Source organism: Rhinolophus sinicus, linkage group LG15 (assembly GCF_036562045.2).
Source record: "Rhinolophus sinicus isolate RSC01 linkage group LG15, ASM3656204v1, whole genome shotgun sequence".
NCBI lineage: Eukaryota > Metazoa > Chordata > Mammalia > Chiroptera > Rhinolophidae > Rhinolophus > Rhinolophus sinicus.
Genome location: NC_133764.1, coordinates 23871345 through 23896143, shown reverse-complemented (window position 1 = coordinate 23896143; position 24799 = coordinate 23871345). Strand labels below are relative to the sequence as shown.

The following is a 24799-nucleotide window of genomic DNA, read 5'->3' as shown; positions in this document are numbered from 1 at the left end:
TGAATTGTAAGACAATTTGGTTTTTAAAACTGATGTTAAAAGTTAGTTTTATCCTTCGTTTCCATACATTTACACATATAACATCACTCAGTGATCGACTGAGTAAAGGTACTATGCTAAACTGAATTATTATGACCTCACAATTCATAAGGCTAGACACTTTTTATCTTATTCCATCTTAGGAAGTAATGGTATTGTTATTTTTAAAAAGCAAGCTAACACTGTCTAAAAGGACAAACTACATTACATTTATAAAATAACTTTTTCCTTCTGTTTCAGACATTTGCTTCATCATTGTTTTCAGGCTTTGATGGATCATGGTGTGAAAGTTGCTTCAGTTTTGGCCTACTCATTCAGTAGACGGTGCTCTTATATAGCAGAATCAGATGCTGCAGTAAAGGAAAAAGCTATCCAGGTTGGCTTTGTTTTAGGTAAGTAATAGTAAAATAGAGGAGTGTTGTGTCCTGTGTGACATGACTCAGAATTAGACCTGCCAGCAAGAAAGGATTCTTCCAAGACATCCCCCAAGTCTACATAAGGAAGTCGTGAGAAAAACATCAGCAAAACTAGGTGTGATGTATTGAACATGAAGTTGTGCCAAGCACTGTACTAGGCATTTAAATGCTCTCTTTCTGAATCCTCACGACATTCCAGTCATGTGTTGGTATTAAGATCATTTTACAAATGAGGAAACAGACTCAAAAAATGTTGAGTAACTTGCTCAAGTCACATAGCTAGTGGTAGAGCTAAGATTAGCATCTTGTATCTATATGATTTCAAGCCACAAGTCTTTCTCCCGTGTCGTGCTGCCACCAGCCTCTTTTACCAGCTTACTATCTGCTGTGATGTGGGACTTCATTCTTTTCGGGCCTCAGTTTTTTCATCTCGAAAATGATGGTAATTTTGTGTTTCCTCACGGGGGGTGTTAGGTGAGAATACTGACAACATAAATGGAAAAGGATTCTGAGGAGGTTTTGTATGCTATATATATAGAAAAGTATTGTTTAAAGTATGTATAATATTTTATATGGTTTTCACCAAGTCTGCATAGGCAAGTATGTTTCAGGCAATTACTTATTAAGGTTGTTGCTACCTTTCTTTAAAATTTTTTAATTTTATTTTGAAATGATTGTAGATTCACAGACAGTACCAAAACCAGGAAATTGACACTGGTTTAATACTTTTAACTAGACTACAAGCCTTATTTAATTTTTACCAGTTTTTACATTTACTTGTGTGTGTGCGCGCACAATTGATTCCATATAAAGATTCATATAACTGTCATTGCCACTAGGATACAGGACTGTTCCATCACCACAGACTACTTTCTATTTTTAGCTTCTCAAATTAGTGTGTGCATGCACAGGTTTTCTCTCTCACATAAGTGCACATACACTTTCTTTGCTAACGAGTTTTCATGATCATTTCCTTTAGTCTTAGAATAATTCTTTGTAAAAGTCATAGACAGTTTGCTGGAGGAACTTCAGAGCATTCTTTTCTGAAAAGAACCCTCAGCATTTATACTTTGATCGTCCCATGGAATTTAAATTGCAACAGAATTGTGACCAAAGAAGGTCTGTAACAGTAGTGTGTTTGTGATCTTGACGTATGTTAAGGTTGACATCCCATTAGTCACACATGGTCATGAAAAACTCTGGGAGAAATTTATTATCAAGTTAAAATAAAAGGCAGGAAGGCTAGTGTTCATTGAGATCCTCTGTCATCTCCACAAACACTTAATACCAATCTGGTCACTGAAATGAACCAGATTGAAGAAATATCTTGGAGATAGAACCAAGTCCTAAACTCAGTTATATTATCAGTCTTCATCCTAAAATTACCAAAACAGTGAAAAAACTTCACACTAGAAGTATACAGTGATGGATACAATTTTTTAAATAACAGCTTTATTGCGATATTCACAGTTCACCCATTTAAGTTATTCAGTTCAAAGGTTTTTAATGTATTCACCAAGTTCTGAAAACGTCACCATGGTAAGTTTTAGAACACTCATCACCCCAAAAAGAAACCCATATCCATCAGCAGTCATTTTTCATTTCCTTCTGACACCTCTTGCCTAGGCAAACATCAGACCTTTCTCTCTCTCTATATGGACATTTTATGTAAATGGACCCATAAAATATCTTTGTGACTGGTTTGTTTCATTTAGCATGTTGTAGAGTTAGAATTTAATATAAAGAATTTTTAAACAGGTGTTAGAGAGCTGGAAAACAAAAAAGGAACACTTGGGTATTATGAACATAGCAACTGTAAGAATCAACTACCACACCTAGGGCTTGGGGAACCAAGGGATGAGTTTGGAATTATTAAGCTTGAGGAGGTGCCTCACAGAGCTGGTATACTGCTTGGATATAGGTGCCTCAGCTCTGAGAAGGGGCCCATGAGTCTGGAACCTAGACTTTTAAGAGCAGCACCTGGCTGGTTGGAGCTAGTTTCTCTGACCTGGGTTCTGTGAATCTGGTTTGGCAAGTATTGGAAAACTGAAACTGTAATTGGCTTACAGGAATGAATTGCCACAGCCAGACTACAGAGCATTACTCTAGGGGCATCGCTGTCAGCGGGAGCCTTGAGGACAGAAACTGGAAGCAAACAGGAAGGAATGTCTCTTGTTTCTTTCATTCTCTCTCTTCCTCTCCCTCCCCCTCCCTTTCCCTCTCTCTGGTATAATAACCATATTATTCAGTCACTTGATGAGGTCCCTATAATATTCTAAAGCATACTTGTCTCCAATTAAAATATTTGTTTGATTATATATAGCTTTAATTAAACATAAAACATGGGTCTGAGCAAAGTATAGTATTTTCTTGACTCTCACACTGTTAAGACCATTGACACTATTAAAAACATTAAATTATCATGAGGGGTCAAGAGCCTCTGAAGAGAGCAACACTATTCTAAGAAGAAGATTCCCAGTACATTAGGACTTGCAGGACAGCAATTTAATTTCTAGCTAAAAAAATGAGATGAGCAAGCATCACCATCTCTTATCTATGTATCCTCAATGATGTGCCGCTGTACTAAGAAGGTTAAGTTTATTCAGATTTCTTTATTGTCTTTGGGATTGGATATGGAGAGTTTGGAAAGTTAGGTTTATCCTACAGGATGAAAATATTAGAATTATTAGACTATAGTGGCTAATGTCAACTCTTAGTTCACAGAGTATTCTTAGAGTATTAATATTCTTCACTCCTTATTCAAGGTCTCAATTTTGATCTACTTCCCCTGGTTTGAAAGTGTTTGTTTGTTGTTGTTTTTTTCAAAGTTTCACAATTAGTATCCTTGTTTGGGGCTAAACACAGGACTTTAATATTGTTGGATTTTTTGTTTTTGTTTTTTTCCATTTTAAATGGCATTCATTATAATCGTGTCATTTTGGGTTTTAAGTGATTTATTAAATTATCTAAAGTGATTGGTTTTTCTTGTCCTTTAGGTGGCTTTCTTTCCGATGCAGGCTGGTATAGTGATGCTGAGAAAGTTTTTCTGTCCTGCCTTCAGTTGTGTACTCTACATGATGAGATGCTTCATTGGTTTCGTGCAGTAGAATGTTGCGTGAGGTAAGTTTGAACAGATCCTACAATTACATGCTATAATTGTTCTTAGTGGTTTTTATAGTTTTAGCTCTTCTAAACGTACTTCAATATTTGAATTAATCTCTGAAGTGATATTTATATGTCACAGTTTCACTAGACTGGCCTCCACTGTCTCTCATCCCCAAAATACAGTTGACTTGTTATAGTTATCTTAGTTTAGATTTCAGTATTATGAACCAGACTGTGTATATATATTTTAGCTTCATCATAGAACTTGTTTGTTCATTCATTCAATGAATATTTGTTGAATGCCTAGTATGTACCAGAACTGTGGAGGGCATCAGATGCTAGGAAAATAAATACACTTTTTTCTTGGGTGTAATTTTTTTTTAACCCCTGCTCTGTTTGCATATCTAGAATTGTGCATAACAAGATTAGTATTTTACTTATAAATAACTGTTTGCTTTAAAAATAATTTTTAACAGATGTATGTAAAGGAAAAGCAAGCAAATTTAGAAGTAACTCTTGCTTTTACTGTCCTTATTTTGTCTGCACGTGTAACATTTAGTTTTAACTATTTTCATATAGGCTTACTCTTTGTCCCCCAATTTGATTTGACTTTTCTTAAAAAGAATTTTTAAATAAAACTAAAAGGAAATGAAAATAAAGTTAAAACGTAACAGAAATTCCTTGTCCTAAGTTAACTAAAGTCTGGTCAATTTACTGAATTTAGTTTTTGAATATTGAATAAAGGATTGAATATCCTTGGTATCTTAGAGATGAGTTAATTAAATCTGAACCCCCTTTAGAGCTAGAATATAGATTTTATATAAAACCATTGTTGATTTAAGCTAAAATTGAGTAATCTCTCTGGTTTTTTGTTTTTTTTTAACCAATTGGAGTTCAGTACTTTGAGGTTGTCATTATCCGTGTTTTGTACAGGGTGTACCTGTGTTACACAAATATTCAAGTCCTGAAGTTAATTTTGTAATGTGCAAACTTAATTATAGATAATATTTTAGAAGCTTATGATTATTTCCACTGATATTTTAGAAGTACATGATAAATTATAGAAATACTTGTGTGCAGAAGCTATAAAGGGATTATTTGGGCCTATAATTTGTATGTAGTACTGATAAAAATAATCTTTGTCAACTTTCTTCCTCTCTTCTGCCTATTGTATCTTTGTAGGAATGGGAGATTAGACTATCCTATATGGGATTTGAGGGACTATTTAAATGTTTCTGTGTATGTGAACTAGTTAATTTGGAACAGAAAAGCCATTTTGTGTGATTTCATTGTAGATTCCTCTTTAAAGCAGTCTTTTGACCCACAGGTAATATATTTCCTTGTATGTGCTTGCTTTTTATTCATAGAATCAGAAGATTTATTTCACCCAAATAACTAACGTTTCTTCTGTCTAATTTTGGGGCTATATAAATTTTACTTTAGTGTAACCAAAAGATTGAGTTTTCTCACAGGGCCAGAGTTCCTTCTCGCCTTCCTATTTTGTCATCTTCAGCATATAGCTCACATCATTATGTTTGCAAGTGTTATAAGCAGGGAGAAGGGCAAAAGGCTCATGGCAGCTGAGCCGGCTTTTTCTGCCTTTTTTCAGTCATAAAAATATAGCTTTCCCTGAAGCCTAGCTTTATCTCTTTGCTTGCCTGTCTTTGAAACTGGTAAACTGGGACACATTCTACACATCTTCCAACCCATGTAAAGTGATCAGGGGAGCAAACATTTTTTTTTTATTTTTTTTAATTGGGGAATATTGGGGAACATTGTTTTTCCAGGACCCATCATCTCCAAGTCAAGTCGTTGTTTTCACTCTAGTTGTAGAGGGCGCAGCTCACTGGCCCATGTGGGAATCAAACCAGCGAAGTTGGTGTTATGAGCACTGTGTTCTAACCATCAGCCACCCAGCTCCCCCAGGGGGGCAAAACATTTTAGATTGTGCATATTGCTGCCCTAAATGGACTCAAGGGTATACATTAAGGAAGGAGAGGAGAGGAATCTTGGATAAGTAGCTGTCAATCCAGTGACTGTCCTGGCTGTCTTCAGAACAGACATATATGGAATTAGAAAAATATCTGGACAAGGAAACAAAGCTATTTATAATACTAGTTTATGGCCTGTATACCTAGATATTTTGTTTTGGTGAATTTCAAATATCAAAATAAAATTTGTTTCTACACAACTATACTTGGCTAGATTCTTGGTCATTAAGGTGTATTTAATATAATTTACATATATAGTATATGGTTTTGTCTTCCCATTAGTAGTATTTGGAATAAAAGGATTAAACTTTTCTTAGCTATTTTTTTAAAGCAGAAAAATTTGGGGGATTAATTGACCATGTGTTCAACTGAATTGGAAAATAAATATTTTGCAGAACTAACACTAATGAAATGTTTTGGCTGATCCCAGGGGCTTTGAGCCTGTCGCAAGAGTAGGAGTGTGTTTTTTTAATTTAATGACACAAAGCCAGATTCTAATCTGTGGTTGGCATGGAAGCAGTATAGGGCAAATGTCAGGGAATCTTCTTGTCAAATATGGTACCACTATAGTTAAACCTAGTACCATTTCTCAGTCCTTGTTGTACTCCTTGAAGACTCTGCCTATTTCCTTTTATTCATATTCTATTTACTATCTTTGTTTTTTCTGTTTATGCATGTGTTTATTGCCAAACAAATTCAAAACATATAGAAAAGTTGGAAGAAGAAAAATATTATTTATCATTGTACTGTCCAGAAATAAGCACAATTACATTGGGTTATTTTTGGAATTTTAAATGAAAAAAGGAACTCCTGAACCAAACCGGTGGTGGGGGAGGGAAAACTTGAATTTAGGTTGAAAAAGAACCCTGAGCTCTAGGCAGTTAATTTCCTGAAATCCAAAAATAAATGAGTGCTCGCTTTGGCAGCACATGTGTAAAAATAAATAGAAATCAGAAGCTAGAAGAGAATAGCAGTAACGCAACTATTGAGAGAAAATTCTATATTACATCACCAACTTTTAAGGTAAAATAGTTAACTTTCAAATATACAGAGACCTAATATACCTCCATGTATTTTATTGGAGGAAAATACTCAAGGAATTTCTCTAATCAAATACAAGTTCAATAACAAATCTTAAGGTAGGGGAAGATAGTATAGGAAACAATGGTAAGCCATGAGTATTGTAATACATAGTTACATGTAAATGGAATAGAAGGAGAATGAAGAACAAATTGGGAGCTTGTAATAGACCTTAAGGAGTTTTTCTAAACTGGAAATAAAAGGGAAATTTTAGAAATAACATAAAATAGAAATTCTCAGTTACCACATACTATTAAATGCAAGGTAAGGGTTTTTTCCCTGAACATTATCCCTTAATAAATAGAGTTGCCTTATAGAATTCCTCAGGTTGTATGATATTTTTATCAAGTCTATTATTTTGAACAACAAAGTAGTAGTGGAGAAAGAAATGTTAACCTGAGAACTCGGCCATAGCCAATGTAGGAAGCTCATAGAGAACACTGGGTAGAATATTCTGGAATTTAACACATTTAGAATTATTAAGGAGATCATAACCTTATAGTTGCGTTAGGTATCTTTTTTAACTGGCATTTTACATATTAGTTTGAAATGTGATGCAATAAGTGGTTTGATTGTGGAGATTATGGATGTCTGCTTGCCTTAGGTGGAATGGAAAAGCCCAGCCGTCCTAATGGTTGCAAGTGGCTGCTGGTACCTTTGAATAAAATATCTGGTGACATCATACCAGATTCAAAAGAGCTGAATATCCAAACAAGTGAAAATGTTTTACTATGAAAAACTGTTAGATGTCTCAAAAAGTAGTTATGGTGATGATAAAGATAAATGTTTTTAAGATGCATGTTAATAGTTTGGATAAAATTGTTTCATAAATTGCAAGGAAGAAAATTTAGGTTTTTTTTTTTTTTTTTTAAAGAAAGTAAATTCTTCTTTTTTTCTTTTTTCTTTTTTTCTTAATTTTATTGGGGAGCAGTATGTTTTTCCAGGACCCATCAGCTCCAAGTCAAGTTGTTGTTTTCAATCTAGTTGTGGAGTGGAGGGCACAGCTCACTGGCCCATGTGGGAATCAAACTGGTAACCCTGTTGCTCAGAGCTCATAGTCTAGCCAAATGAGCCATCTGGCCACCCCTAGATTTTAAATATTTGTATGTAACATGACAAAAAGATGATTTAAATATTATAAGTTAAAAAATGTTGTATATGTCCCTAAAACTAGATACATTCAAATTGGCTAAAAAACTTTTTGGATGAAAAATGGAGGCTCATGTTACTATATTCAGGTTGCTTTCTTTTGGGTATATATTATAGCCTATTTTAAAAATACACATTTGGGAAAGTGTAGTAGTACAAGTGTTAGAAAAGTCTCATCTAGTGAGTGGAGGAATGATAGGGGTGGATATATAATGACTTGCATAATGGAAAAATACGATAGACATTCCAAATTAGGGTAGTGGGAGTAGGGGTAAGAATGATTTAAAATCTGTCCAGGCTAGACACAAGCAAAGACAATGAGAAAATAATTATGCTGAGTGAAAAATGATATGAAAAGATTAAAACCAACTATAACTAATAACTAACATCACAGTACATGTAAGTGGGCTCAATTTCTGTGTCTAAAGATAGCAACTGCCAAGAGGGTTTAAAAAAATGAAATCCAGCTATATATTGTTAAAAGAAAACAAATATTGGGGCGGGCCGGATGGCTCAGTTGGTTAGAGCGCAAGCTCTTAACAACAAGGTTACCCGTTCAATTCTGGCATGGGATGGGGGGCTGCGCCCCCTGCAGCTAAGATTGAAAACGGCGACTGGAGTTGGAACTGAGCTGCGCCCTCCACAACTAGACTGAAGGACAATGACTTGGAGCTGATGGGCCCTGGAGAAACACACTGTTCCCACTATTTCCCAATTAAAACAAAGAAAACAAATATTCAAAACAAAGCAGAATTCAGGATAAAGACCATTAGTTGATACAAAGGAATATTGTTAATAAAATGTACAATCCATAGAAAGGTCATAAACACTTGTATAGCAAATATTATAGCAGCCATCTACATAAGCAATGCACCCTTAAAAATACAAAGAATTTGATAAAAAGGTTATCAATACAATGTCAATTGCCTCCAGGGTCAGTTAATTTAGAATCATAGATCTATTGAGGAGCTAGATTTTTTCTGTCTGCTCCTCTGTCATCTGTGCTGGGTTTTTTGGTCTTTGGCTAACTCCCCAGTGGTTGTATGGATGCTGCTGTGGTTTGAGATACCCCATGCAGATTCCACATTGTCCAGCACAAGATAGAATCCCTTCCCACGCACCATATTTTATCTTTAATGACAGGGAGTCTTTCTTAGAAACCACCCAGCTGATCTACCCTTGCGTCTCATTAGCCAGAACTAGCTCATTTGGTGTTCCCTGAATCAATCACTGGCAAGTGGAATGAGATCACTACCCTGTGGTTGGCTTAAACTAATTATAAACACTCCCTGAGTCCTGTGAGAAAAGGGGATCAGTACCAGAACAAAATGAGGGTTCTGCCAGCAAGCATTAACTGGGGAAAGTGGCTGTTGGTTAGGGAGCCAACAGTGCCTGCTACGTGTCACATGCTTTCCTTCCCCACTTAAAATTAAAACTACACCAGATTGAAGCAGAAAATGCAAACAGCTAAAATCGGGTATATGAGTTAGGACATTACTGCCAACCTTTCAGTAATAGAATCATAAAATCCCACGAATAGTTGTATGCCAACAAATTAGATAATGTAGATGGATAAATTCCTACAAACACACGAATTATTTAAACTGAACCAAGAAGGAATAGAAAATCTCAACAAACCTATAACAAGTGAGGAGAGTGAATTAGTAATCAAAAACCTTCCAAAACAAACAAACAAAAAAAAGCCTAGAATAAGAAGACTTCACTAATGAATTCTGCCAAACATTTAAAGAAAAATTGACACCGGTCCTCAAAGTCTTCCAAACAATTGAAGAGGAAGGAACTTTCTAACTGATTCTGTGAGGCCAGCATTAAACTGATACCAATACCAGAAATAAAGACATTACAAGAAAAGAAAACTCCAGAGTAATATCCTCTCTGAATACAATGCAGAAATACTCAACAGATATAAAAGTATTATATACCATGACTAAGTGGGATTTATCCCAGGAATGCAAAGGTGATTTCAACATAAGAAAATCAATGAATATAATACACCATATTAATAGAATAAAGGGGAAAATAACGTGATCATCTCAATTGACACAGACATTTGACAAAATTCAACACCTTTTCATGATGGAAACATTCAGAAAACTAGGAATAGGAAGGAACTTCCTCAATATGGTAAAGTGCATTTATGACAAATCCACAGCTAACGTACTCAATGGTGAAAGACTGAAAGCTTTTCCCTGAGAACAAGACAAGGATATCCTCTTTCACTACTACTATTCAACATTGTCCTAAAAGTTCTACCCAAACCAATTGAACAAAAAGGAGTAAAAACCATCCTTATTAGGAATAAGAAGTAAAACTCTCTGTTCACAGGTGAATTGAACTTCATCAAAATTAAAACTTTTGTGCATCAAAGGACATTAAGAAGAAAGTGAAAAAACAACCTATGAGAAAATATTTGTAAATTATATATCAGATAAGGGTCTAGTATCCAGAATATATCGAGAACTACAACTCAAAAACAACAAACAGCCCAATTAAAAAGTCGGTAAAAGACTTTGAACAGACATTTCTTAAAGATGATATGTAAATGACCAATAAGCATATGAAAAGATGCTCATCATCATTTGTCATTAGGGAAATGTAAATCAAACACAGTGAGTGAGATACCACTTCACACCTACCACATGGCTGTAATTAAAACAAACAAAAAAAACCCCAGAAAAGTGTTAGCAAGAATGTAGAGAAATTAGAATCCTGGTGCTTTGCTAATGGGAATGTAAAATGGTACAGCTGCTGTGGATTGCAGTTTGGTATAGTTTCCATTTCAAACAATGAGTAGTTTAACCAGTTAAGTAGTAATTGCTTTGGACAATAGCTATTGATCAAGTAGATGTGGTCTTATGTTGTCATAGAAATTAAATGCTATGAGTCAGGGGGTATATGGGATTTTACTGTGATAGTGTTGTTCTAGAACATAAATCAAATAATCTCTCACTATTGCAACCAGAACTTCTTACGGAGGCCAGCAAAGCCCTATAAAATCGTTCTTATCGCTGCTTTCTCATCTTTTTTTACATAATCCTTCATCCATACAGACACATTGGCCTTCTTTCTGTTCTTTTATTATGCCAGAATTCTTTTCCCTTTCTCAGGGCCTTTGTATTTGTCCTGTTGGGAAATTGTTTTCCCCCAGATCTTCACGTGATTGCCTCTTCTTCATTTAGGTGTCAACTCAAATGTTACCTCCTCAAGAGAATTCTTCCCTGTCTACCCTGAACACCTCTTTTATGAAGCTCTTAAGTGTATTACCCTATTTTTATCATCTTCATAGCATTTATCTTTCAATGAAAGTCTTGTTTGTTGGTGTGTTCCTCTGTAAGAGGTTATCAAAAATAGAGGAATATAGTGTATGCTTTTGCAGGTTGCTTCATGTGCGAAATGGAAATTGCAAATATCATCTGGGTGAAGAAACATTTAAGTTAGCTCAGACATATATGGATAAACTCTCCAAACATGGCCAGCAAGCAAACAAAGCTGCACTCTATGGAGAGCTGTGTGCACTCCTATTTGCAAAAAGTCACTATGATGAGGTAAGTATTTTGAAGTGCATTTCATTTTGACCAGTAAGTATCTATAAAACAGATACACTCTTGTATTTGTCTTAAGAGATCTCATTTTCACACGTTAGGTGTTTAAAGCAGTACACATTTGTAATGGAATATTTTAAATCAGGCAAAAGAAGTATTCCATGAGATGGATTTTAAACGTGTACGATTTAGGGCGTGTTTTGTTTTTGTTTTTAACTTGACCAAATATATCTCTGCCTAAATTACTTTGATGGGAACGCTCTGTTAAATAAAGTTTTAATAGATGCTTGTTACTGATTATGTAACTCTGGGTAAACTCTCATAACTTGAAGGCATTCATTGCATTAGGAAGCTAGATTTTATTTATATTGCATTGTTTTGCTTCTTCTTCTGCCTTATGAGAAAGATATATATACTGACTTTATACTATTAAATTAATGTTTTGGTGGTAATGAATACTTAGTTGAGAACTGATCTATGTATGCTTAACTGTTTTACTTGGTTGCTTTATTTATGGAATATTATAATTATTTCATGCTGTCAGCTTACAATTATGCTGTCAGGTAGCTGTCATTTAGCTTTCATGTTTTAAAATTATCCTTATCTTGATTTTTTGCTATATATATATTCCATATTTAAAGGAAAGGTACAATTAGAAATGAAACTATAATATTCTAGAATAATTACAAAGTGATGTTATGCAACTCCAGTGTTCATCCTGCTTTTAATATCTATCAGAAGGCATCAAACGCATGTGTAAAAGTCTAAAATCCTTATCAGCATGTCTGCAATTTCTCAGGTGCTTTATGTATGTTCTTCTGGTTGTTTTTAATGCTGAATTCCTGTATCTGCTGAATTAGTTCTGTTGATGGATTGTTTTGCTGCCCCTTGTTTCATAGTTTATCGCCCCAAATGTAGGACTTGGCCCCTTTCTATGATTTTCATACACCAAAATCAAAGAATTCCACTTACAGAAGGCTTTTGTGTGGATAGCCAACTTTACTGGAAATGTGAATGAGGCAAATAACAGCAGATTGAGTATTAAAAATGCCAATCTTAGAAGTTCTCCAGGTGCCCCACCATCTTTTTATATCTGTACATAGGAGCTCACCTTAGCCACCTCACATTCCTCTTTCATCGTTTCTTTTCATCCCTCTTTTTCATACTTCCCTCTAGAACTCTACACTCTTCTTTCTGTCACATAGAGTGAATCATAACTTGCCATTCTTTACTCCCATGCTCAGCTCCAGGCCCATCTTAATATGTCCAGACGCATCAATATATTTAGTGGAACAAAGTGCCTTTTATTTACTAGTTTCTACTTTCTTTATTAGGCAGTTATTTACTTTCTACGTTTGGATTGGGAGTTTATACAGTGCCTTATTCATGGTGTTTATAGCTCTCAGCATGTTCATGAGGAATGTTTAAGTTTATGAATATTTCTTGGATAATTTTGATAGTTTATCCTTTTAAGTATAAATAAATTTGTCATTCATATCTAGAGAAAAACTACACAAATCTTGAGGATATCGTTTGATGAATTATCACCATATTCTGATAGGGGAGGCTAAGCTCTGCTGAGGTAATAACCTCAAAATAGTGGGTTGGAACAATGAAAGTTTATTTCTTGCTTATGCTACATCCTGTCTTGGAGGTCTCTGGCTCTGCTTAACATTATGTCTACACTTTAATCAGAACCCCATGTGGTGGAGCATTTTCTCTCTAGAACATTACCAGCCTTGGAACAGAGGCATAAACATCATGGGGAAGTACTACTGGCATGTAGAGCTTTCTCCCAGAAATGGCACATTTCATTTCAACTCCTATTTTAATTGGCCAAAGGGAATCACATGACCACTCTAGTCTTTAATGTGGGAAGGAAGTAGATCCTTCCCCAGTGATGGGGCAGCAAGTACTTTAAAGCAGTGTTACAGTCTACCACAGTTCTAAAGATTTTACCTTATAACTCTGGAGCAAAATCAGCCTATTTACTATCTTGTAAACAAACCAGGTTTTTTGGCCTAAATCATGTGTAGTTTATTTTTGCATCAAAATTGCTTCTGAGTAGCTACATCTTTTTTAGGTGGAATGTAAGAGAAGAAAGTTTGCAGAGGAAAACAAATGTTTATTTTCTAATTCTCCCCCCATTCCTTATGATCCCTTCATAATATTGTTTTGTTTCTTTGAAGCAGTTCTTGCTATCCAAAGTAATTTATTTTGGGTTTTTTTTCTTTCCCCCACTAAGATAGGAAGATCATTTATGTTTTGTTCCCCAGGAGATAAATACCTCTGTGCTAACACACTGCCTGGCACATAACCTCTCTGCACTTCAGTTTTCCGTAATAATAGTACGTATCTCATAGGTTTGTTGTGTCACTGAAATGCGTTAATGAACATAAAGTGCTTAGAACAATAGCTGGCACAAAGGAAGCACTCAACTAAACTGGCAATTAAGATACAAAATAATAAGCTTTATAGTAGGGGAAACCCAGTCTGAGGCTGAAACCTGAGAGACAAGTTAGGTGGGTCAATGAGTTGGAAGAAGGAGGAAACAGTATGTGCAGAGACTTCCGGGCAAGACAGGACATGCCTCTGATTTCCTGAATATGTGTCACATGTCCAAAGAAAAATGAAACAAACTTATATTCTCAAGAAAACTTTACCTTGGAAAGGAAATTTTAAGTGTAAATATTTTGTGTGTGTTCTTGCTCAACTACTTGAAAACTTGCAGGAAAAAATTCACAATTATTTTATTAAATACTGTCAATTTGATTTATCACAGTTATTGCTCTTTGTGTGTGTGTGTGTGTGTGTGTGTGTGTGTGTGTGTGTGTGTTTAGGCATATAAATGGTGCATTGAGGCAATGAAAGAAATCACAGCAGGCTTACCAGTCAAAGTCGTGGTGGATGTTTTAAGACAAGCTTCGAAGGTGAGTATAGTATTAAAATCATTAAATGAATTCTTGGATTTAGCAAGCTTTAAATTTGTTTTAATTAACCTATTGTTTATCAAAGCTGTCTCACATATAGACTTTGGCTAATTTTCTTATTCCCAGAAAACCTGTGAAAAATTCATTTTGATAATTCAACTCACTAAAGTACAGATCAAAGTAGTATTTTGGTGCTTATTCTGCCTTGAATTTGTTTTCTTTAACCTTTACAACTACCTGAATTTCTATGCCACAGTTGTATAGGCTTTGGTTACTTTTCTCCTAAAGGATAGCCTAGTTTTAAATCTCTTGGTCATAGTATTGCAGTCTCACAATATGATAGATTTCTGTACTTGACCTGGTGGGTAATACTTATGTGATTCTTTCCCTTTAGTTTTTTTCTTACTCCGTAAATAAATGCATTAACTTTTTGAGGCATTTAGTAATGTTTAAAAATTGCTGCTTTGGTACATTGAAGCTTTAAAAGCATTGATGTACATTTCAAATGTACTCTTTCTACCCAGAGATTTTTCAGTTTTGAATATTCCATTTTGGTTGGTTTTACTTAATGGAAATTTCAATTAGAAGAAAGATTCTAAAATTATAGAAGAGTCTAAGATTTCTATAAAATTTATTTAAATAAGTCATTTTAGAGCAAATAAATAGCATAAATATTCAGTTATCAGAGCTAGAAGAGAGATATTAATGTTTTTAGTTAATTTAAAACGTTGGATATACATTTAATATAAAGAACTGAATATATACAAGATTTGTATTTCTATGTGCAGATGATATTTAGAGTTTAAAAACTACTGGCTATTGTCATGAATCAAAATATAAGTAAGAACACTGAAATTTGTGTGCATTTAAAAATTATTAGATGAATGCAAGGGAGTTTGGGGGGGGGCTGGGCGAAAAAGGTGAAGAGATTAAGAAGTACAAATTGGCAGGTACAAAATCGTCACAGGGATGTAAAGTACAGCATAGAGAACATAGTCAATAATATTGTAATAACTGTGTATGGTGTTATAACAGATTTGTATTGGGCATGGCTGTTAAAATTTTAAGCTTTATAACTTCCCAGAATATGTATAGATCTGTTTATAATAGAATTTTCAAGTACTTGGAAAGAAAGAAATTATAAATATAACTTATGTTTGAAGATTTTTTTTTTCTTTTTGACCATTATAGTTTGAATATGTAAACTATACCTATTTTAGGACACTAACTGTTTAAGAGTTATTTAACAATTTTTCATTTTATCTTTAGGCTTGTGTTGTAAAACGTGAATTTAAGAAAGCAGAACAGTTAATTAAACATGCAGTGTATTTGGCACGGTAGGTGATTGCAATTAAAAATACCATTTCGAATTATCTGTCTCTACTTTATATCCTAATAATTTTGTATCTTTTTATAGGGATCATTTTGGATCCAAACACCCAAAATACTCTGATACACTTCTAGATTATGGGTTCTACTTACTCAATGTAGATAATATCTGTCAGTCTGTTGCAATTTATCAGGTATGTTAATAGTTACACTTGTTTTTCTTTCATCCTAAATCGACTTGCTGACCTGTATTTGTTTGCAGTGTATAAACCACTCTAAAAACTTTCTGAGCCCTCCTTGTATATGGCACACCATTATTTTACTAAATAATATGTAGAAAGCTTAAAAGTTAATGTTTTAGGAATTAAAGAGAGTCATTCAAGGAAAGAGTTGTTGGGTTGTGGGCTCATAATTAAGAGTACTTTTCCATTTCTTATTTGCCCAGATGATGGCTTGTCTGTGTTGATTGAGCGTAAGTCATTATAGCTGCCTTTATAATAGCAAGGAGGGTCACTAACAATTATTTTAGGCCTTATCTTAATCATTCTCAGGTAAATGATGTGTTATGCCATCGCTGTAGACAAGGTAGCCTTGATTTTATAGTTCACTTCTGAAGAAGGGCATTGAGGGAAACACTGATGTGATACCCAAGAATCATAAATGATTTTTATTATTAAACCTTTTAAGTCAGAACCAATCTTCAGAAAATCAAGCCTTATAGGTGACTTTTATGTTCTGCGATTTAAATACAGCAGAACTTTTCTTCAAAACTGAGGGATTGAATATATATTTAAACTACTAGGATGCTTAATTTAACTGGGTAGTGGTTACTAAGGATTTACAGTGTTATCAGTTATTTTCATGACTTTCAGGCAGCCCTTGACATTCGGCAATCAGTATTTGGTGGCAAAAATATCCATGTAGCAACAGCTCATGAAGACTTGGCTTATTCTTCTTATGTTCACCAATATAGCTCTGGGAAATTTGACAATGCACTGTAAGTTCCACATTCCTTTTCATTGAGGGATTAAATGCTATTGCTATTGTTTTGTTCTCCTAATAGTAGTATTTAATGTACTTTATGTATTAAATTTGTCGTCTGGGAGCTTTAACATGATGCCTAAAATGTTTTGTTTTTTAAACTTTTTCATTTTATTTTATTTTTATTAAATTTATTGGGGTGACATCGGTTAATAAAATTATAGGTTTCAAGTGTACAATTTTATAATATATCATCTGTATATTATTGCATTGTGTGCTCACCACCGAAAGTCAAACCTTCCGTCACCATAAAATGTTCTTGAAGTTATTTAAAATCATACCAATTTATAAGCCATTCATTTAGATTGTATATAGTTTAATATTGACACTTTTGTATCTTCATATGGAATATGTCTTCTTTTGAATATTTCCTTCAATACTTTGAGTAATTCAGTAGCATCTGGCTAAATGGTAGACTTAACCTAAACATTTCTTGCTCAAAATGCACAGAAATGCACTGAATAAAACAATCATCTTCTTAAATGAATAACTGAGCTTGCAAAAGAGAGGAAATCCCCAAGGGACCACAATGGACTAAAATGCAAAAGAGTAAATAATGGATTAAAATCCAAACTTTGGTATAACTGCCCTGGGGTGGTGGGATAGCTTAGAAGTTTCTGTAACCTTGGTTGAACAACATTCCTGTGTTTAAGAGACAAGGCATTTAGCCCACAGGAAGTTGTGAGTTAGAACTGAAATCCCCACGTGAAGCCAAGATGAAGACTGCACCCTCAGGGACTAGGGAAAAAAAATTTGCCCACTGGCAAGAGCCATGACAAGGAAACGTACCATAAATTCCTCATAGGGGAATTTGTAACTGCAGACATGTACCCTCTGTGTTTGGGCATCATGTATGCAGGAACCCCAAAATTGAGAAAAATATTGAAAAGCACTTTGAGACTGCTAGTTCTCTTGGGATGCCTTTTGGGAGAAAATGTAAAACTCTTGTGGAAATAATTAACCCTCAACCCAAGCCATACAGACTTTCCATAAATCTAGCACTACTGAAGATTAACTCATCATTTAAAAAAATTAAAAATAAATAAGGAAACGTTTCCTCTGTGAGTGAAAGTCAGCAGATATAGTGAACATAGTACTCTAAGAATGTAGCTTAACAGAACTTTTTGGTTGATGCTATATAGTAAGTATTCTTAAATGATTAAAGATAGAAAATGGGTTGGCAAACAGTGGCTTACAAGCTAGATAAAGTTTTATTGGAACATAGCAATACTCATTCACTCATGTATTGTCTGGCTGCTTTCACACTACAACAGCAGAGTTAAGTAATTGGGACAGAGTGTGTGACCCACACAATCTAAAATATTTACTATTTGGCCCTTTACAGAAAAAAATTGCTGACCCTGATATAAAAGAAGGAATCAGTAATATTTTGGAGGGAAAATAAAGAAAAAAGGCAAATTTAAAAATAAAACTTCTGATACATGCTACAACATGGATGGACCTTGAAAACATTGTACTAAGTGAAAGAAGCCAGTCACAAAGGACCACATATTGTATGATTCCATTTATATGAAATGTCCACAATAGACAAATCCATAGAGAGAGAAAATAAAGGTGGTTGCCTAGGGCTGGGGGGTTGGAGGAAAGTGTAGATTGACTACTAAATGGGCACAGGGTTTCTCCTTTTGGGGTGATAAAAATATTTTGAAATTGTGATTGGTAACACAACTCTGAATATACTAAAAACCATTGAATTATACACTGTAAATAAGTGAATTGTGTGGTATGATTTATATCTTAATGGGAGCAGTTATAAAAATAAAATACGGCTAGATTTGGAAAATAGTAATTGACATTAAAACTCAGTAGACAAGTTAAACAGCAGATTAGACACAACTAGAGACAATTAGTGAATTAGAAGACAGATCTGAGAAAAATTAATGATTACTTGGAAGATGGGGATGGAGGGCTCACAGTTTAAGAGGAATTGGCCGATAAAATAGACAAATAGCTTACCTTCTGTTTGGTGACATGGGCCATAAACAAAAAACCAAACATGTCAGGTGATGAGGATGCAAGCTGTGAACAAGAATAAAGTAAGCTAAGAGTTTAAAGAGTGATGGTAGATTATTTTAGGGACTTTTGTACCATATTTCCCCGAAAATAAGACCTAGCCGGACAATCAGCTCTAATGCATCTTTTGGAGCAAAAATTAATATAAGACCCGGTATTATATATTATATTATATTATACCCGGTCTTATAGTAAAATAAGACCAGGTCTTGCATTAATTTTTGCTCCAAAAGATTCATTAGAGCTGATTGTCCGGCTAGGTCTTATTTTCAGGGAAATACGGTATTGGCTGGTCTGAAAAGGCTTTTCAGCAGTGAGACATGTGGATATTCCAGGGAAGAGCATTCCACAGAAACAGTAAAGCAAGTGCAAGAGTCCTAGGTAAGAACATGATTTGTTTGTTGAGAAAACTGCTGGGTCTGTGTGGCTGGAGGGAAAAGGCTGGATTGTTTCTGAGAGTGCTAGGAGATGAGGTCAGGGAGGTAGCCCAGTAAAAGATCATGTAGAGCCTTGTAGGCTTTAGAAACAACTTCACAGTTTATTCTGAGGGAGATAGGAATCTATTGGATGTTAAAAGTTGATCCACAACAGACAGAAGTTTAAACAAACAAAATAGTTCCAGAAATTCCATCAGTATTATATTACAAATTGTGATTTTTTTTAATGCTTAAATCATTTGTAACTAAATAGAAATACCAGAATATATCTATCTGCATTTCACATTTTTGTCCAAATGGTGGGCTGAAGGTTTAATTTTCATGACTCAGTGTTGGAGGGAGAAGGGAGGTAAGGAAGCCTCGGAGGGAAAGTTGGGGGGCGGGTGAAAAAAAAAGAAATGCCAGACTATATCTATCTGTATTACAGATTTCATGCCGAAAGAGCTATTGGTATCATTACCCACATCCTACCTGAAGATCATCTTCTTTTGGCTTCTTCAAAGAGGGTGAAAGGTACCCTTTGTAATCTAGTCTTGCGTGTGTGTCTGTGTGTGTGTGTGTGTGTGTGTGTGTATTTTGGATTTTTTTGAGCTGTCAATTGTAATGTCCAGTCTCTGGTATTTTTTAATTGATAATATATGGTATAAAATAGGGGTATTTGTTTGTTTCCTCAAGGGCGGTGCTTAGGATTAGACTATATGTATTATTAAGCTAGCCAGTTCACTGATTTAAAATATGTGTATGCAACTCTACTTAAGAATTTCCAGTGTTTCAAAATGAATGGTTGTTTGCTTCTCTCATATAACATTGTTAATAAGCCAGAATGTCTATCTTCCCTCCTTCCCTCCCTTTACATGCATTCATTCATTTCTTTTGAGGGGAGGATGGAAGAATAACACATATGATTATTGCACAGTAACATGAATAACAAACTGAAGATGGGTTTTTCACATACCTTCAGCTTTATAGTGCAGGATCCTGAAACTCAGCTTCACACCATGTACCCTTACTGTTGTAAGGCTCTTACCAAATATCACTTTCCTTTTTTCTTATTTTAACTTTTCTTCTAATCACTACCAAGATTCTCATTTAAGGCATTTATTTTACCAGTATAATTGGATCATGAACCATAGGGTAACATTATCCCTGCATGTTGGAAAAATTCTACCTTAATTCTAGAACGGGGTTTTTTCCCCGCTCTCAGTTTGCATTTGTAAAGTACACAAGTAATATACATGATTAATTGAAGAAATTAAAAGTTAGATAGAAAAAGAGAAAAACATTAACTCACCTGAAATTCCACCAATCCAAAAATCAACATTTTGGTGAATATTTTAAGATTCTATCTTACAATAATGGAATGAATGAATTTTTTTTTAATTTTATAATCTGCTTTTTTCACTTAATATATTATGAACATTTTTTCCATTTCAGTACGTGTAGGTATATATTCTTTTCTCTAATATTTTTAAGAGAAAATATTACCTCTATTATTGGATCTTTATATTGTTGCTAACTTTTTGTTCTTTAAAATTGCTACAGTAAACTAAATCTCTTACTTTTCTACATATGGACAATTTTCCTAGAAACAAAATTACCTGGTAAAAGACTGTGTATTTTTAAAACTTTAAATGGAATTGGAAAGTCTTACATGTAACTTTGAAATTGAACTGTCTTCTTGCCTGATTTGTTCAGTCAAATGAATAGGAGGAAACCAGTTATTTTAGTTGTATTTGGTTAAATATATTTTATAAAAGTGCAGTTTCAAAATTTTCAACAGTGTTTAGGTACTCCTTGACACAGTTTCATAATTTAAAATTTTTTGCCTTTTCCTTATTCCATTGGCTTTATAAAACAAATTCACATTAGCAAAGTATAACAGTCTAGTAAAATATAAATTCTGCAACATAATTTGATGCATACCATTGTTTTTCTTAAATTTGAAATTCATTACACTATGTAAAACTGAACAACCCCCAAACTGTATTTTTTTCATTAAATTGGAATACATTTCATCTTTACCAGTTTTAAACCATAACAACACATAAATACATATGTACAAAAAACATTTACAGAATTTAATTGTAAATGATGTGGTCTGGTTAGCTTTGATAGATGGTTTGGAAGTGCACTAATTTTGTCACTTTCTTATTTAGCACTTATTTTAGAGGAAATTGCTATTGACTGTCATAATAAAGAAACTGAACAGAGGCTGCTTCAAGAAGCTCATGATTTGCACCTGTCTTCACTCCAACTAGCTAAAAAAGCTTTTGGGGAATTTAATGTACAGACTGCAAAACACTATGGAAACCTTGGAAGACTGTATCAGTCAATGAGAAAATTTAAGGTAGAAGCGTGTTTTACTGTTATTTTTCTCTAAATAATCTGAAGGTAATAAAGTACAATCTTAAAGAATTTCAGTAATCTTAATAAAGTATACATTTGTTATACTCCTACCTTATTCCACCAAAAAAATGAGAAAATAGCTAGTATAAAACAATATGCTCAAAATATAAATAAAATTTAAAAATCCAGACCGTGGACAAATAAGAAACATATCAAACAATAAAGGCTCAAATGCTTGTTATAGTTAGACTTAAAAACATAGATCTTAGCTAGTTAAGTATAGCTCTTACCACAATGCCTGGCACATAGTAAGTATGCAAGAAATACTGTAAGTATTGTTAATTGTAGCAATAAAAATTTACTGAGTTTAGTTTCCTTTTAGAACTTTGAGTTATAAATTCTAGATGTCCCTTTTAGGGTTGCAATAAGGAAAGGATGAGAATGGCTGCCTAAGACGTTAATTTTTACCTGAAAATTAAACTACACATATCCCTCAATTAACCTGAGTTTAGTTTGTTGGAATAAAAATTGCCCAAACTCCAATAAGTGAAGTGTACTCCTATGTACATTAACATACTATAGTATGGAGTTTCTTCACAAGGTTCAGTTAAATTTTAGAGCATGTTAACTGAAAGAAATAGTTTTCATTTGGAATGTTTTGGAGTTAATTTCGTTGAACAATTTTTTATTACCAGGGCAAGTTGTCTCTTAACATTTTTGGCACAGAACACTATTACTATCATCAGGTTATGTGCATAGCTTCTCAAAACCAATAATGCTTCTCATAGACAACTTTTGGAATAATAGCATAGTATGTTCTCTGATCTGATTACCTTATGCCGTCCATATGATGTCTTTGGCAATTAGAAAAACCTTGCTCATTGGGTAAGAATTGTTGATACAATCTAATGGTTCATACAGCTTAATTATTTTTCAGGAAGCTGAAGAAATGCACATCAAAGCAATTCAGATTAAAGAGCAACTTCTCGGTCAAGAAGATTATGAAGTAGCCCTTTCAGTGGGACATCTGGCTTCTTTATATAATTATGACATGAATCAATATGAAAATGCTGAGAAACTTTATTTGCGATCTATAGCAATTGGTATGTTATTTTTAAATTTTCTTGGCCAATTCATTAGAGATCAACATGTCAACATCTTATATGTTGTATAAGGGAGGGGTTATTACTGACTTAACTGAGTGTAGAGCTGCCAGGAATTCCTCGGAACCACCCAAAAATCATCTGGAACATTTTCCTAAACATGATTTATTGATGTTGAAACCAGTATGAACATTTATGACAGAGTGTTAAATATAAGCAAAAGTAGTTCAACAATTTGTGTAATTACTACCTCCTCCCTTCTCCTGACTTTAACATCAGGTTTACTTGTTTTTGAACTTGATGAAAATGGAATCATACAATGTATATTTTTATATGTCTGGTTTCTTTAGATGAACATGAATTGTGAAATACATCTGTGTTGTCCCAGATCACTGTTGCTTGTTAATTTCCAGTGCTTTATGATATATTATTGGATTGGTATATCATTATTTATCCATTCTACTGTTAATAGATATTCAGAACATTTGGATGGTTTCCATTTCAGGCTTATATATTACAAAATAAGATTTTGTGGGCATCATCTAATGTTGTGCCTGTTAAAGCTCTTCCCCATTTTCATACTGAATTGTCTTATTGTTTTCTTACTGGTTTATAGGACTTTTTTATACAATAGGGGTATAACAAGCCCGTTGGTTATATGTTGCATATAGTTCTCATTTTACTGCTTGTTTCTTAATGGTGCCTTTCAAAGAACAGAAGTTTGTAATTTTAATGTAATTGAATGTCTTGATCTTTTCTTTTATGAGTAGCACTTTTTCTTTCTAAGAAATATCTTCCTACCTCAAAGTCATGAAGATACTCTTTTAGAAGATTATCTTCTGGAAACTGATTTACCATTCACATTTAGATCTGTAATCCTGAAATTGATTTTTGTTTATGGTGTGAGGTAGGAATCAGATTCTGTTTTTTCCTCCCCATATGGATACACGCACCCAGGCCATTTTTTCAAAACACTATCCTTTCCCCTCTGCTGTGCTAAGCCTCTGTCATACTTGTAAGTTATGTATTCATGTACATGTGGATTCCCCATTATCCATAATGTATTGACTTGCCTGATCCTAAAATACGCATAAAGTAGTTTAGAATTGTTAACCCATAGTACTATGAAGAACAGACCTACTACTAGTACAGTCTTTGTTTGCAATTTTCTTTGTCTAGCCTGAAGGTGTATACTGAGAATAAATACTGTGTTCGAAATTTACTTGGGTTATTCCTCTCTTCCCCACTCCACCTTGTCAGTGTAGTTATTCAGTTGAAAGATAATTAGTTTCATTTGTTTATGTCTGTATAACATTTTCTCCATCTTTACTTTGTTAATCTTTTTGAGTTATGTGAAATACTAATGTTCTAAAAGTCAGAACTATAGAAAGGTATGCTCTCAGATGTATGATTTCTCCTAGTTTCTTCTGCCCACGTCTCATCTACCCACTGTGGATAACCAGTCTCATTAGTTTTTGGGTTATTTTTTTTGGGTTTTTTTTGTTTTGTTTTATTGGGGAACAGTGTGTACTTCCAGGCCTTTTTTCCAACTTCCAGGCCTTTTTCCAAGTCAAGTTGTTGTCTTTTCAGTCTTAGTTGTGGAGGGCGCAGCTCAGCTCCAGGTGCAGTTGCCGTTTTCTAGTTGCAGGGGGCAGAGCCCACCATCCCTTGCGGGACTCGAGGAGTTGAACCGGCAACCTTGTGGTTGAGAGCCCACTGGCCCATGTGGGAATCGAACCGGCAGCCTTCGGAGTTAGGGGCATGGAGCTCTAACCGCCTGAGCCACCGGGCCGGCCCCCTCATTAGTTTTTCATTTGTCCTTTTTGTGTGTCTTTTTGCACAAATGTTCATAAATATTTTATTTTACCTTTCTTGAACAAAAGGTAGCATACTCTTGGTAATTTTTTATATTTTTCTAACTTAACAATATACCCTATAAGTCATTCCATATCAATTCATAGAGAACTGAGAGCTTCTTCTCTGCGTACAGATGCATACTGTGCCATTGAATAGATAGATGTACCATGGTTGATCGGACCATTCTATTTTCATTTGTTTCTAACATTTTGCAATTATAAAGAATGCTACAATGATTAGCCTTGTGCATTTGTATTTTTCTGTTGTTGGAGGTGCTGCTGTTTTTCTTTACTTTTATATCTTTCCAAATCAGTTCTTCAAACTATGAAAGGTTGTAATTTTATTCTAGTGAAGCCAACTGCTTTAGGTGAGAAAATTT

The 24799-nt window shown here is 34.3% G+C and overlaps 1 protein-coding gene across 1 annotated transcript in view; it reads left to right on the top strand.

Annotated features, from left to right (window-relative positions):
* The window catches only part of APPBP2 (amyloid beta precursor protein binding protein 2), a 49990-nt gene that overhangs the window by 20374 nt on the left and 4817 nt on the right, over window positions 1–24799 (top strand). The window contains exons 3-12 of the mRNA XM_019732497.2: window positions 280–431; window positions 3452–3575; window positions 11178–11346; window positions 14184–14273; window positions 15543–15610; window positions 15691–15796; window positions 16475–16599; window positions 19542–19627; window positions 21271–21461; window positions 22398–22563. Of these exons, the coding sequence (XP_019588056.1) occupies window positions 280–431; window positions 3452–3575; window positions 11178–11346; window positions 14184–14273; window positions 15543–15610; window positions 15691–15796; window positions 16475–16599; window positions 19542–19627; window positions 21271–21461; window positions 22398–22563 (1277 nt within the window). The remainder of the gene's footprint in view (window positions 1–279; window positions 432–3451; window positions 3576–11177; window positions 11347–14183; window positions 14274–15542; window positions 15611–15690; window positions 15797–16474; window positions 16600–19541; window positions 19628–21270; window positions 21462–22397; window positions 22564–24799) is intronic.